This window comes from Palaemon carinicauda, chromosome 8, assembly GCF_036898095.1.
Source record: "Palaemon carinicauda isolate YSFRI2023 chromosome 8, ASM3689809v2, whole genome shotgun sequence".
In the NCBI taxonomy this organism is placed as follows: domain Eukaryota; kingdom Metazoa; phylum Arthropoda; class Malacostraca; order Decapoda; family Palaemonidae; genus Palaemon; species Palaemon carinicauda.
This window is the reverse complement of record NC_090732.1, coordinates 143968180-143982715: the sequence shown is the minus strand read 5'-3', so window position 1 is coordinate 143982715 and position 14536 is coordinate 143968180. Positions and strand designations below refer to the sequence as shown.

Genomic DNA, 14536 nt, shown 5'->3' with positions numbered 1-14536 from the left:
AGAGGAAGAGAGGAGTAGCGGACGTGGTAACTTCTCCAAGGGCGAAGTTGACTCCTCGGAAGTCTTTGAGGAAGGCCTCCTCCCCTCCCAGACTTTCTCTCCCTCCCCTTCGGACGAAGATTTTCCGTCCTCAGGGGAGTCCCGTGAGGTGAGGCGTTCCCCCATCGCACCAATGAGGGAAACCCCACCTCGCGCAGAGAAGTCTTCTCGGGTAGGGGTGGAGAAGAGCCTCCCACCATCACTACTAGAGTCCTGTATCCCTCCCAGGAGGGAGTCGAAGGACTCCAAGACGATTCCGAAGTCATCCTCAAGGATTAGACCAGAGCCAGCCAACCCCTCGGAGAACGTCCACGAGTCCCCCCGAGAGAAGAGCCTTCGGGGACAGGAGACTTCGCTGCCAGCCCTTCCGGAGTGGAGCTAAAGGAGTCAGTACACGCTTTCTAGCAGGTTCTGACCCTTATGAGGAATCTCAATGGGTTCTCGGACCCAGAGATTCCTCCTCGTGAGGACAAGGACACGGTCCTGGACCGAGTCTTTGGTACTCAGAAACCCTCTAGGGCCAGTGCGGCTTTGCCTTGGTCCCAAGGGGTTAAGAGTGCCAGGGATAAGGTCGAGGGCCAGCTCTCCGAGCTTGCCTCCTCCAGCTGGTCCAGCGCCGGGAACAAACTCCTCCCGCCTCCTCGTGTCCATCAGAGGAGGTACTTCGAGATCATGGAGGAGACCTGTTTAGCTCTTCCTTTGCACCATTCTTTGGAAGAGCTTACCAAGGGAGTCCCTCTTGAGAGATTCTCCACCCGGCAAGTGGCTTTCTCGGCTACTGAGATCCTCAGCCAGGAGAAGGTAGCGAAGTGTGCCATGCAGGAAACTTCGTGGCTGGACATCTGGCTAGGGTCTCTAGGCATCCTGCTACGATCCGAGGACCTGTCCAAGGAAAGTACCAGGAAGGCCATGGAGACATTTCTACTCTCAGGCACTCGTACCATCGAGTTTCTAGCCCACCAAGTCTCGAACTTGTGGGCTAATACCATCTTGAAGCGTCGAGATGCGGTGTCTGAGAGGTTCCACCAGAAAGTCCCCAACACCGAGATCAGCAGGCTCAGACATTCTTCCATCTTGGGGAGAAATCTGTTTGAGCCTAAGGACGTGGAGCAGGCAGCTGAGAGGTGGAGGAGGTCCAACCAGGACTCTCTTTTACATAGGGCTTTAACATCTAAGCCCTATAAACCTCCAGCAAACCAGCAACCACGTCCTACCAAGACTACAAAACCGGCAACGGCAGCGAAGACAACGGTGTTAAAGCCCTTTCCTGTCAAGGACAAGAAAGGCAAGAAGTCCTCCAGTGGAGGGAAAAATTCTAGAGGGAGTGGCCGAGGCCGCGAACGCTAGGATCGGCAGTCCCCCTGCATGTCCACCAGTAGGGGGATGCCTACAAAGTTGCGCAAGCAGGTGGCAGCAACTCGGGGCCGATTCCTGGACGATTTTCGTAATCAGTCAAGGATATCGCGTCCCGTTCACAACATCTCTACCTCCCCTTACAGTGGATCCAGTGTTGTTGAGCTCCCTTGCTATGGGATCGGCAAAGGGGCAAGCTCTTCAGGCAGAAGTCGAGACCATGTTGAAGAAGGGTGCTCTCCAAGAGGTCGTCAACGGGTCCCCAGGCTTCTTCAGTCGACTCTTTCTTGTAAAGAAGGCGTCTGGAGGCTGGAGATCAGTCATCGACCTCTCGGCTCTGAACAGGTTTGTCAAGCAGACCCCGTTCAGCATGGAGACGGCAGACACGGTTAGACTTGCAGTGAGACCTCAAGACTTCATATGTATACTGGATCTGAAGGACGCATACTTCCAGATCCCTGTCCATCCGTCTTCAAGGATGTACTTAAGATTCTGCCTAGACAACAAGATCTATTAGTTCAAGGTGCTGTGTTTCGGTCTCTTCACAGCACCTCAGGTTTTCACCAGAATGTTCACCCTGATAGCATCGTGGGCACACAGGATCGGCATCCGTCCCCTCCGTTATCTGGACGACTGGCTGATCCTAGCAGACTCGCAGTCAGCCCTTCTTTGACACCGAAACAAACTTCTGGGACTTTGCCAAGATCTGGGGATCTTGGTAAATCTCGAGAAGTCTTCTCTGCTCCTTACTCAAAGACTGGTATATCTAGGCATGATAATAGACACCAATCTCCACAAAGCCTTCCCATCAGACGACAGGATAGGAAGGCTGAGGAGGGTCGCGAATCCTTTCCTCAGACGAGAAGAACTCCCAGCCCAATCATGGTTACGTATCCTCGGTCACCTCTCATCCCTGGCCCGTCTAGTTCCCAACGGTCGCCTCAGAATAAGATCTCTGCAATTCCCCGGACGTCATGATCCCGATAGGTCCTGTGGAACGGACGAATCTTCAGTGGTGGGTGACAGACAAGAACCTACTAAAGGGAGTGGATTTTCTCGTCCTCCCCCCGGTTTGATGCTGTTTCCGGACGCTTCAAAGAAAGGGTGGGGGGCCCACGTTTTGCACCACAGGACCTCAGGCCTGTGGTCAGAATCAGAAAGTGCCTCCATATAAATCTGCTAGAAATGAAGGCCGTATTCCTGGTCCTTCAACAGTTCCAACAATACCTGGCGGGTCACTCTGTGGTGGTGATGAGCGACAACACCACAGTAGTGGCTTACATCAACAAGCAGGGAGGTACCTTTTCAGAGCAGCTATCCCATCTAGCAGTAGAGATCCTGAGATGGACCGAAGTCCACTCGATTCCACTATCGGCTCGCTTCATTCCAGGCAAGACGAATGTGCTCGCCGACAATCTGAGCAGAGCGTCTCAGATAGTGAGTACCAAGTGGTCTTTGGATCATCTAGTAGCCAACAAAGTCCTGACTTTTTGGGGTTCCCCGACTGTGGATCTGTTCTCTACAGCGCTGAACTTCAAGCTTCCGCTGTACTGCTCCCAGTCCCGTATCCCAAGGCACTCTGGCAAGATGCCTTTCAACAACGGTGGGACAACATCGACTTTTACGCCTTTCCCCTGCTCTGTCTGATGAGGAGGGTACTCAACAAGACCAGAATATCGGTCAATCTCTCGATGACCGTGATAGCTCCGCTACGGTATCATGCGGAATGGTTTCCGAAACTTCCGAGAGAACTCCATCCACGACACGAGCTACTCAAACAACCACACGCCAACATCTTTCACAAAGCCGTAGCTTCGCTTCGACTTCACGCCTGGAGACTATCCAGCATCTCGCAGAGAGAGGATTTTTGCAACAAGTTGCGAACAGGATGTCTGGACACTTGCGAAGGTCTTCCGCAGGGGTCTACCAGGCAAAGTGGAGATTTTTCTGTGGTTGGTGCCGTGGAAGGGGTATCTCTCCACTCGATGCCACTATTCCAGCAATAGCGGAGTTCTTCGTGTATTTGCGAGAAGAAATGCGCCTTTGTCTCGGCAGTGAAAGGCTATCGCTCAGCCTTAAGTCTAGCCTTCAGGCTGAAAGGAGTAGACATTTCTTCTTCGCTGGAACTTTCCCTTCTCATACGAAATTATGAACTTACCTGCCCTCAGTCGGAAGTAAGACCTCCTCCATGGAACGTGGTTCGAGTTCTTAGGTCTCTTAAGAGACCTCCCTACGAACCATTACGCCAGGCTTCAGGTCGCCACCTGACATGGAAGACGGTGTTCCTACTAGCTTTGGCCTTGGCCAAGCGAGTCATTGAACTTCATGGTCTCTCGTATGACATCGCCCATTCAAGGGGATGGGGGGAGGTAACGTTCAGATTCGTCCCTGAGTTTGTTGCTAAGTCTCAGAATCCGGGAGTGCCAGACCCACGGTTCGACTCTCCAGGTTTCGAGTCTTCATTCTGTAACAGATGACCCAGACCATCTCCTACTGTGCCCAGTAAGGAGTCTGAGGCTATATCTTAAAAGAATGGCTGCAGTTCGTCCCCAAGTGCATGCATTGTTTGTAAGCACTGGGAGGACAGAGGAGGGTTACCAAGAATACCATCTCGGCATGGATTCGGAAGGTAATCCGTCTATCCCTGAATCCGGACCCTCCTCCGTCACGTCGCCCTAGAGCACATGATGTCAGGGGCATAGCTACGTCCCTGGCCTTCAAAAAGAACATCTCAGTGACGTAGGTTCTACAAGCAGGGGTGTGGAAGCATCAGACGACCTTCACAGCCCACTACCTGCAGGACGTGTCCGACAGGAGACTCGATACGTTCTCTATCGGTCCTGTGGTGGCTGCACAACAGCTGGTTTAAACCTCAGGCTCCTTAATGGACAAGTAGCAGAAGGTTGAGGGCATTGTTACCCGGTCTTAGTCTGCATGAATGAAAAGGTATGTCTGGCCCTTATTCTTTTCCTCATCCTCCCCTCTCTTGGGGAAAGCATCATCCTGGGTTCTCTGCATAGCTGACCTCAAACCACTGCAGGTAAACCATGTTTCCTTGTGTTCCTAGTATTAAGCTAAAACTGTCACGTCCCCATACCCTGACGAGGTGGTATTGGGGGAGTCCTAGCCTAAAGTTTCCATCTATAGGACTTGAGGTCAACTTCCTAGGACGATTCACTCTTCAAACCTTCACACTCAGTTTACGTAGGCCGCAGCCCTTGCATAGCAAGGTGCTAGCGATGTGCAGGGACTCCTTATTGTTGAATGCTGACACACTCAGATATTGAGTCCCCGGGCAAAGCCAAAAGCCAGTACTGGCCGGGACTTACCACCCATCCTAAGGGTTGAGTCACCCATATTAAATAGCGTGGTTTGTATTTCAGTTACGGAACAAATGACAAATTCGTAGGTAATTTGTATTTTTCCTAACTATACAAACCTTAGCTATTTAATCAAACTTGCCCGCCAGCCCTATCCCCCGTGAAGTCCTATCTCAAAGCAAAGTGAACTCAGCACAGGCGTGTGTGAGTCGGGGGGGGGGGGGGGGGGGCTAGTAAGCTAACAAACACCCCCCCCCCCCCCCCGCTAACTAGCGGTGGAGCAGTAAACCCTCGTTAAAATTCTAATGGCTCATCATTTCAGTTACACCGAAAGTAATTACCCATATTAAATAGCTAAGGTTTGTATAGTTAGGAAAAATACAAATTACCTACGAGTTTGTCATTTTTTGAGAAAAAGTATTAACAGGACTTGCAGATGCACCCATACACCAGAGAAGGTAAAGAAGAGCTGTGAGGATCTCTTGGTGAATGGTGAGAAGGGAACACAGAGGCTGACCGATGAGGCGGGGACTGGTGGGTGACGACCTGCTGAATCGTTGGCGGGTGCAATATCAGCATATTGTGGAGAAGACAGCATCGAGTCAGTGTTCTGACAATGTTTCTCCTCCAGGAAATGTTGAAACTTCTCATCTGACAGTGAGCTTGGAATGCCAGCAAAAACCAAAACATTTGAAAGGCACCCATCCTCTGTATATCAAGAGAAAGAGAAGAATTTGAAGAACCACTCCGAGGAGGCGGCAACGCCGTCTCACTAGGGAAAATTACAGAGCCTCTGCCCCTGAGCTTGTCTGTAAGACAGATGACCATCACTCTTGCCCAACCGTCCTTCTGAGGAAGATGGCAAGAAAGAGTCAGAAGGGAAAGTTCTGAGAGAAGAAGGAGAAGGGCTGGACTTCTTAAACTTTGAGGAAGACCCCAAAGGTGATAAATTCCTTTTGACCTCCTTCTAACTCCTGCCGAACAACACCCACTGAAAGGATGGCCAGTTCCTACACTCCTCACAAGGCGAGGCTCCAGACCATATGTGCCCTCGGCAGGACTGGCATAACTTATGAGGGTCTACCTCCACATTGCTCTTAAAAATCCTGCAGGTCTTTGTCGGGATCCCAGGAAATATCCGCATGATCACAAACAATGAGAAATCTGACAGCTTGAAAGAAAAATAGAATGAATATAAAAGCATAAACTGCCAAATATTCACAGCCAAGAGGAAAAAGTTTTCTGTGACAGCTGAAATTCAATTGAGGTTAGAGTGAGCTGGAGGGATGGTGGTAGCCATCCTTTGGCTGACAGGATAATTATTCTGTAAGTTGTTTACACCTCATTTAAAGTTTACCTGCTGTATTTCAGCCTTTACTGTTATTCTACTGTTATAGTAAGAACGATGGCTTGTATTCTGTAGGAACAACTATTTCTTAAGACGAATATAAGTTTTGGTTACAATTTAGCGATGAACTGTTGCACCATATTGTAATGTTTCATAGAATAATAGCAAAATTTAAGAAAAGCTAAAATGCATAAAGTTAATCAATATGCTTAATTCAACACATGAGGCCCTGGCAAATCAACCATGAAAACTTTTATGAATTCAATTTTACGCCCATGGAAAAGTGAATAAATTTCCTTTTGATTGACTGATTTTTAAGTTTAGTTTTAAGTCGATTTAAATGTCAAAATGAACAACCGAAAATAAGCAAAACTACAACAATATCTTTGTTTATTTCAACACTAGGGTTTTTTTGTGTTTCCATAGAATTATTTAGGTCATAAATGCTTTAACACTGAAAAAACAAAAATGTGCCATTTTTTGCCAAGATGAAAAAAGACAGGGAACACAGTAATTACACACCTGTAGCACACATGATTAAAGACAATGCATGTAAGTGCATATCTATTGTATATGTAATTTCATTTTTTAATTATGTTTTACAGGACTGAATTTAAATCATTCATTTAATAATGTATACAGTAATTAAAGTTTCTAAGAGTCCAATAATATAAAGATATATAGTACAGTATGTCTATCATTAGAGAGCTGGAGGTACAAATATGTGTATCATTAGAGACTAAGAGGTGTGCTACAGACTGACTGCCCATAATACAATATTATCACTAACCTGGTAAGGTTGTTGTAGATGCTAAGGTGTCAGATTATCAATAGTGTACCTGTACTGTATAGTTTGGAAGTCTCTTAGGATTATCGATTTTATCTTATAAATTCTTTGCTTCAACAGATGAAGCATATCTAATGTATATCAAACTTAAGACATAAACACAAGTCATTAAAGACTACAAAATATCTCATTTCAGGATACAGTGGTTCCTCGGTTTATGAACTTAATCTGTTACGGAATTGAGCTCATAATGCAAAATTCTAATTAACCAAATTAATTTTTACCATAAGAAATAAAGGAAATTTACTTGATGCAATCTGAACATCCATAAATACACAAATGTACTTATTTTCAAAGGTTTGTAATTTTATTCATGGAGATGCAACATCGCATTGTTAGTATTACAGTAAATAGATTCACTACTTGTCCAGGCTCTGGAAGCCTCTCCTTAAGCACTTTGTGGGCCTTGAAGGCTTGAGGAGTCTCTGAGTGACACACCAACATGGGCTTCACCTTACAATCCCCACTGGCATTTGCACAGAATGCAAGGGTAAGCCTGTCCTTTATTGGCTTATGTCCGGGTAGCTCCTTCTCTAGTGTTGTGATGTACGTCTGATAAGACATTTTCTTCCTAAATAGCCCAGTTTCATTGCAGTTGAAGATTTGCTGGGGACTTTAGCCTTCCTTGATAGTTAACTCGTTGAACATCTTAACAAAGGCTTTGGCCTCTTTTGTATTCGAGCTTGCAGCCTCCCGCTGCAGCACCACTTAATGAATGTTGTTGAATTTTTCAAACCACCCCCATCAAGCCTTGAACTCTGGTGGTCCCTGCTTCGATGTCCCTTCTCCTGAATCCTCTTCGACCTGAGCATACATGAGATCACTGAAAAATAATAATAATAATACTTTATTTCCAAATATATACATTGGGTATTATACATTATATATAAAGCAATATACAGTATAGCGATTACTGATATTGCGATTACATTAAAATTTAACATTTACATGAATGATGCTTCCATAAAAAACTTTTGAGTACCAACTAAAATACATTTGGTCCACTACTTGCATTATTATGACTTTATTGTAGAAGAAAAGATAACTTAAAAATAGTAAAACTCATTAAAATTCTATACCGTGCAAAATTAAAGTAGACCCCATAAAACATTAAAAACAGATATACAGTACACAAGTACATTAAAACCAATCCACAAAGTTGTAACTAAAATCTTGTAGAAAACATATATTTCCTGAAATCTGCTTTAAAAGTGTCTATGTTCGATGTTGTTTTCAATGACTCAGGTAGGGTATTCCATATCGTTGGTCCTCGTACCGTAAAGCATCCACTTCCCAAGTCTTTGTTGGTTCTTGGCAGATCATCGTCTTTGTGATTGCATCTAGCAATTCTCTTATCCTTAATCCAAAGGGGAAGCAGTCTTTCCATCTCATCATGAACATCACTACTCTTGCCGGAGAAAACAGTCACACCCTTTGAAGATGTTGCTGCTTTGATGGCTTCTTTCTGTTTAAGGATGGTGCTTATCATCGACGGATATCAACCTTATTCCTTAGTGATCACACTTAACTACATGCCAGCCTCATACTTCTTGATTATCTCAAGCTTCGTCTCCATGGAAAACATCGTCGTTTTCTTTCCCTGCACATCACCAACATTATTGGGACTCATGGCTAATAACGTACAAATTTAATAATGCAACACGACACAGTACAGTATGGTATCTAAAAGTACGAAAGCGAAATCACCAAACCGAATTCAATATGAACAATAGCGCTGCCAAAACATAATGGTCAAGGAACGCCGATGTGTATAGGTATATGCATGATGGGATAGAGGTTAACCAATAGGGGAGCAGGATCTTAAAGCAGTAATTAGCATCAGAGTAGGGCGATAACCAATGGGAGAGCAGGAGAATGGTAGCGAGTTTACATTTTGGCGGTGCTCGCTTTCTAAAATTAGTCTCGGCGGCCGGGTGGATCTCGTACCGTACCTCATTTCGTATCATGAAATTGTTTCCGCAATATTCTTCTTCTTCTTTGTCGGAATCTTTTCCCACTTTCATGTGGGGTCGAGGTTTCTGGTCAGCGTTCTCCATCTACCTCTGTCCCACACTTCATCACCGGTACCCATTGATCGAAGGTCATCCTTGATACAACTTACAATCTCCACTGGCCATATTGGTTTTGGCTCTCTCTTCGCAAGGGCACTCTCCTTCCTAATCATTCGCTTTCTTTTGTTTCTGCAATATGAATTTGGAAAATCTTCGCATCTCGTTTCACATCATGAAATTTTCGTACGCAGAAACTTTCGTATCAAGAGGTATTACTGTATAAAGACCGTAAACAAAAGCGAGTGAAAGGACATGTCTGAGGCCTTCGTTCTGCAGTGACTTAGTAGTGGCTGATGATGATGATGATGGTGTATATAAAATTTTTTGTGAAAGGTGGGACAAGGTAAGTAGATCATGTTCTGACCTTTGGCACAGTAAGTAACATCCTTACAGTTGCAACTGTCTGAGTCAAGATTCCATTGAATAATTTTATCTTAATTTTGAGATTAGGGTTGCACCCGAGTTTTTAAGTTTCACCTCCCACCACAACCACACTGTATACCTAAGCTGAAGGTCAAAGTTGTGTCTCAGTGTGCTGATGAGTTGACAAGGCTACCCCGCCACCCACAAGTAACTACTGATACACCTCATCAAAATTTTAATAGCAAAGTTTCAGCATACTGTATTACATTTACAGTACTATAAGGAACAATCATACTCAGTAATTAAAGAATAGAGAAAATGAAAAGAAAATATATTCTCGGCCAATAGTTTGTAGTATAATTTTATATTTCAAATAATGTACATTAAAGACAGGTAGAAAATGGAAGGTAAAGTTTCTCCCTTTCCTTGAATTGGGTATGAATATTTTCAAGCAGTACAGTAAGTAACACTATGTATACAACTGAAGCAGAGAACCCAGAGTTGGAGTGTTCCTTTGTGAAGGGCTGCGCTTATCTGTGAGTGCAATGAACTAGATGTGACAGCCATGGCATTGGCTCTAGGTAGGACCTCAGTCATTGATTGGGACTTTAGCGCCACTCAAGGCTAGAGGCCCTCTCTGGAGCTGTGATGATCAGATCTTGCTACTTGGCCCTGGATCAAGTTGACAATCAGGTTTGCATGTCTGAAAACTCGCACATCCAGTTGGTCCAACAAGATCATGTCCCCCCGCATTTTTGAGGCCGGGAAGGTTCTATGTGTCAGAGTTATCTGCATCATCATTTTAGCAGGTTCCCCCATCAGTTTGTGGCTGGGTGTCTCACCATGGAGAAACTCAGATCATAAAGTTTGTGTTTGGGTTTTGATTCTGCAGACATGAACTCCTTTGCATGGCCTCTTTCCGATCAGTTTTGTGGCTTCACTAGTGGTTAGGCGCCTTGACGTACTTTGCCAAGACAACAGGGCTATCAACCCTGGATTTGGTACAAAAGTATAGCAGACTCATGCTGTCCATTGGAAAGGTAGTGACTTGTTCATCACATGAATAAACATGTGTTTTGTTCCCCTGTTCCAAACCCATTGGCAGTGTTTAAAGATGCCATCCTACACTAATGGGATGACCTGGACCTATGCTTTACCTCTACTCAGTCTGATTTACTGGCTGATCAACTGACTTTTGATCACGCTATGCCTCAGGATGGCCCATTATCATCTCGATCTGTTAACACTTCTAGTCAAGGTCTCAAGTGAACTACCGTATGGAACACAATTCTCTGTCAGCCAGGTTGTCGAAGGCACTGTACGATACCACCAATCTGTGAACTCACTTGCACTTCACTGTTGGAGACTATCCAAAATCTCCTCTAATCCAAAGGCTTTTTGCAAGGGACTGCACAGGAAATATCTGGATACCTATGTTAGTTCAAAGTTGCCTTCCAACACATATGGGATCACTTGAGTGGTTACTCCCTCTGTCCATTCAACCCTGGTTTGTCGGCTAATCTACCTTATGGGATTATGCAGAGACGCAGGTTGATTAGAGTGGTTTTCAGATGGCCTCCTGCCAAATGGTTTTCCTTTCTGCTTAGTCAAGATCCCAAAGGAACTCCCTTGGTCTTTACTCTCCCAGGGAAGTGGGCCATTCTCTTTACTGGATATCATGTAAGAGATTCTTTTCGAGTCGGATCATCTCTAGACCTAATAGCACACTTCCCCTTCTTCTTGGCCGGGAGAAGCTCCTCTCAGTAGTGGCCATCAAGGCTGCTGCTCAGAATTGAACAAGGTCTTTCAAAGTTAGGGATAGACCTTTACTTCTTATAGGAGTTGCTTATAACAGTCTTGCTGTTCTCAAGTACCTTGCCTGAGCCTTTTAGAGGGCCTCAATCAAGGTTCTGACCCTCAAGACTGACTTTGTTGCCTTGCAATCACCGAAGAGGTTTGGCGAGTAACATGGTCTCTCTGTCTTAGTCTTCCATTCTAAGAGGTGTAGGACCTCCTTAGTCAAGTGCTTGGACGCATAGCCAAACTCGGCCCCTGGCGGGGGCACAACCCCATGTTCAATCCCTATTCCATCCGTTCTCTACTTGAAGTGAGGAGTGGCACAGAGAGAAACCCCTTTTTTCCCCATGAGGGTTCTCCATTGTTATCTGAAGAAGACCCTTCAACACAGACATGAGTGTTGGTGACTCTTCCTTAACACAGGCAGAATCAAGAAAGAGGTGTTTTTATTTTTACAATCTCTTTCTGACGTTGTAAGTCTATCCGCAAGGCACACATGTTGGCTGCTGAGAAAATCTAGGTTGCAACTAGAATTAGAACTTGCAAAGTCAAGGCCTAGGCCCTAGCCTTTCCTTCAAGAGGAATTTTTTTCAGTCTAGCGTGGGGTTGAAGGTTGAGGTGTATATCCACCAGACCATCTTCACGGTTTTTATTCTACACGAGTACCCATCAGCCTCGTGATGCTTAGCTTTTAGTCTTGTGGTGGCTACTCAAGTAGTGGTGTAGGTAGCCCATATCCCATATGGGACGGTAAGCATTTTGTCTATGATAACATATTGATGTAAGTCAGGAATGGAGGGTAATTGACTGGTTCTTTTCTTTTATTCTTTCTTACCATATCTTAGGGACAAAGTAGTAAAAGCATTACTTACTGAATTTGATTTAATGCTGGTAAATTACATTTATGAGCTCCATTCTTTAGAACTTAGATCTAGATGTTCTCCTCTAGCCTTCCTAGATGAAGAGGATGGTGGAATACAGTATATATCAACCCTTTGGTCCTCATATACTAGAAATATGAGGACTGCGATCCCCCTCGGGGAAAGGGATCCCTCCTATGACCACGTACAGTGTTATTGGACAGGGCAGGCTCTATCAGCCTATTCATCCCAATGATAGACAGATAGGAGGTTGCTGTAGTCATTCCCTTTGCTCCCATATGGGACCAGGTAGATTGACTTTTCCACATAAGTAAAAGAACTTACCACTTTTATTCTAGGGGGACTTCCAACCCACAAAGCAGTGAGTCTTCGTACCTAAAGGACGATAGTTTGTATTCGCGTAGGAACAAATCACATTTTAAAGTAATTTATATTTTTCCTAGCTATATAAACCCAATTTTTGTTAAATATACTTTCCTCTTCAACCACCCCTCTCAGTCCGAAGCCTTAAGGTCACAAGTGAAGAGCCTTTGACAGGTAAGGGTCGGAACTACTCGCCTGAACTCCAACTTGTTGATTAACTGCTTGTTAAACGATTCAACTGCCTTCCAGATTTCCGCTGAACACATATTCCAGATTTCCGCTGAACACATACCTAAAGGGCTAAGGTTTATTTGTCTGGGAAAAATACAAATTACTTGGAAAATTTTTGATTTTAAGGAATTCTGGTTTGTACATTATACTAGGAAAAATATAAATTATTTCTAAAACCTGTAATGTCTAGTTACAAGAAACTACAAAAATTTTATGATAATACTAAGTTTGTAAACAGTTTAATGTTTTTGCTTTAATATTGTCAGTTTGTTTTTAACTAAATCAATAAAGTTGTAGAAAAAGCAACATACCCGTATAGTATTGCAGCATGCTATAAAAGGAAATATTTAATAATTTTTTTATAAGGAGCAATGATTATATCATGATATAAACAAATTCATGATATAGGTTTGATGCTTTTGCAGTGATGTAATCACACAATTTTTCAGTACACTGAGAATGTTTTTGAAAAAGTAATTAACTTTATAAAAACATAAAAAGGTAATTTTTTAAACTGCTTACAACTGGCACAGTATCATCTCTAGCATGTAACACATGAGAGGAAAGTCATTTTTTATTGATATAAAAGGGTATAAATGAGTTATTGAAAAATTGAATGTGAACCAGTGCAAACAAGGGAGGAAAAAAGGTAAATGGAATTTCTGACTAGAATAACTTAAATTTGCTCTGTTTGGGTGGCACTACAAAAAACCTGCTGTTAGTGTCTATGAACTTTAGGTCCATTAAATTGCCGGAATCTTCTTGTCCTAATCATTTTTATCCCACTGTATTTTATTGTTTCTGTCATTACCTGCTGTTGATTTATATTTAAACTATTTCAAATATTCTTTTTCATTACAGCTTTTCAAAGATGCCATCAATGCAGCATTTCAGTATAAAAAGAATCCAACAGACTTCACTGACCAAGTTATGGAAGAACTGGAAATGGATATGGATTTATGAAATGGGTTACGTTTTAGCAGTCCTACGTTGATTCAGCAGTTAGTAGTGTTGGGTAGGCTCTAAATATTAGCTGTAAGCCACATTCAAACACTCCGTCCAAAGCCTAATCAAGGAAAGTCTCCATAAATTGAAATAGTAAGAAACCTAATTTATTCAATTTTGATTTCTATATAGAATATGCTTTTAGAGGTGTTTATTAAAAGGAAAATTTCTTGGGAATGCAATATGCTGTACCCTAGAAAATTTATGTAAGTTTTTATCTATGTAGATTTTTGTGATCATTGAATTTTTTCAGTTGCTTTATTAAAAAAAATTTCACTTATTGTACAGTTTGAACGTCCTTTATCTGAAATGCCAAAATCTGAAAGTTTTTAAATTGTGACAAACGGAAAATACTAGTTTGGGAAAGGTCCCACCAATTACAGTGGTAGCTCAGTTGATGAGACCTATTCGTTGTGGAAGCAAGCTTGCAAACCAAAATCTTTGTAAATTTAAAACAATTTTTTTCCCATTATAATTAAGAAAACACACTCGATGCATTCCACATATCCATAATTACACAAATACACTTTGTTCCATAGCCGACATACAAACCACGCTATTTAGTATTGGTATTACTTTCGGTGTAGCTGAAATGACGAGCCATTGAAATTTAACGAGGGTTTACTACCCACACCGCTAGTTAGCGGGGGTAGGGGAGGGTAACTTGCTAAACCCCCCCCCCACACACACACACACACACACACACACACACACACACACACACCTGTGCTTGACCTCACTTTGCTCTCTGCTCTGATGGTAGACAGACGTGTCCTCTCTCATCCTCGCTGCTCTTTGGCAGCCATCAATGTTTTTTTTGCTTTTTCTTTAACAGGTTTGTGTGCGAAGTTGGCCTCTGCGATTATGCGCACCTGTCTTGAATTACCCGACCGCCCCTGTGGAACATTCATGTCGGC

At 43.5% G+C, this 14536-nt stretch overlaps 1 protein-coding gene across 1 annotated transcript in view; it reads left to right on the top strand.

Annotated features, from left to right (window-relative positions):
• LOC137645018 (rab-like protein 2A) overlaps window positions 1-13900 on the top strand; it is a 102405-nt gene extending 88505 nt beyond the window's left edge. The window contains exon 6 of the mRNA XM_068377885.1: window positions 13476-13900. Within this exon, the coding sequence (XP_068233986.1) occupies window positions 13476-13577 (102 nt within the window). The 3' untranslated portion in view covers window positions 13578-13900. The remainder of the gene's footprint in view (window positions 1-13475) is intronic.
• Window positions 13901-14536: the final 636 nt, after the last annotated feature.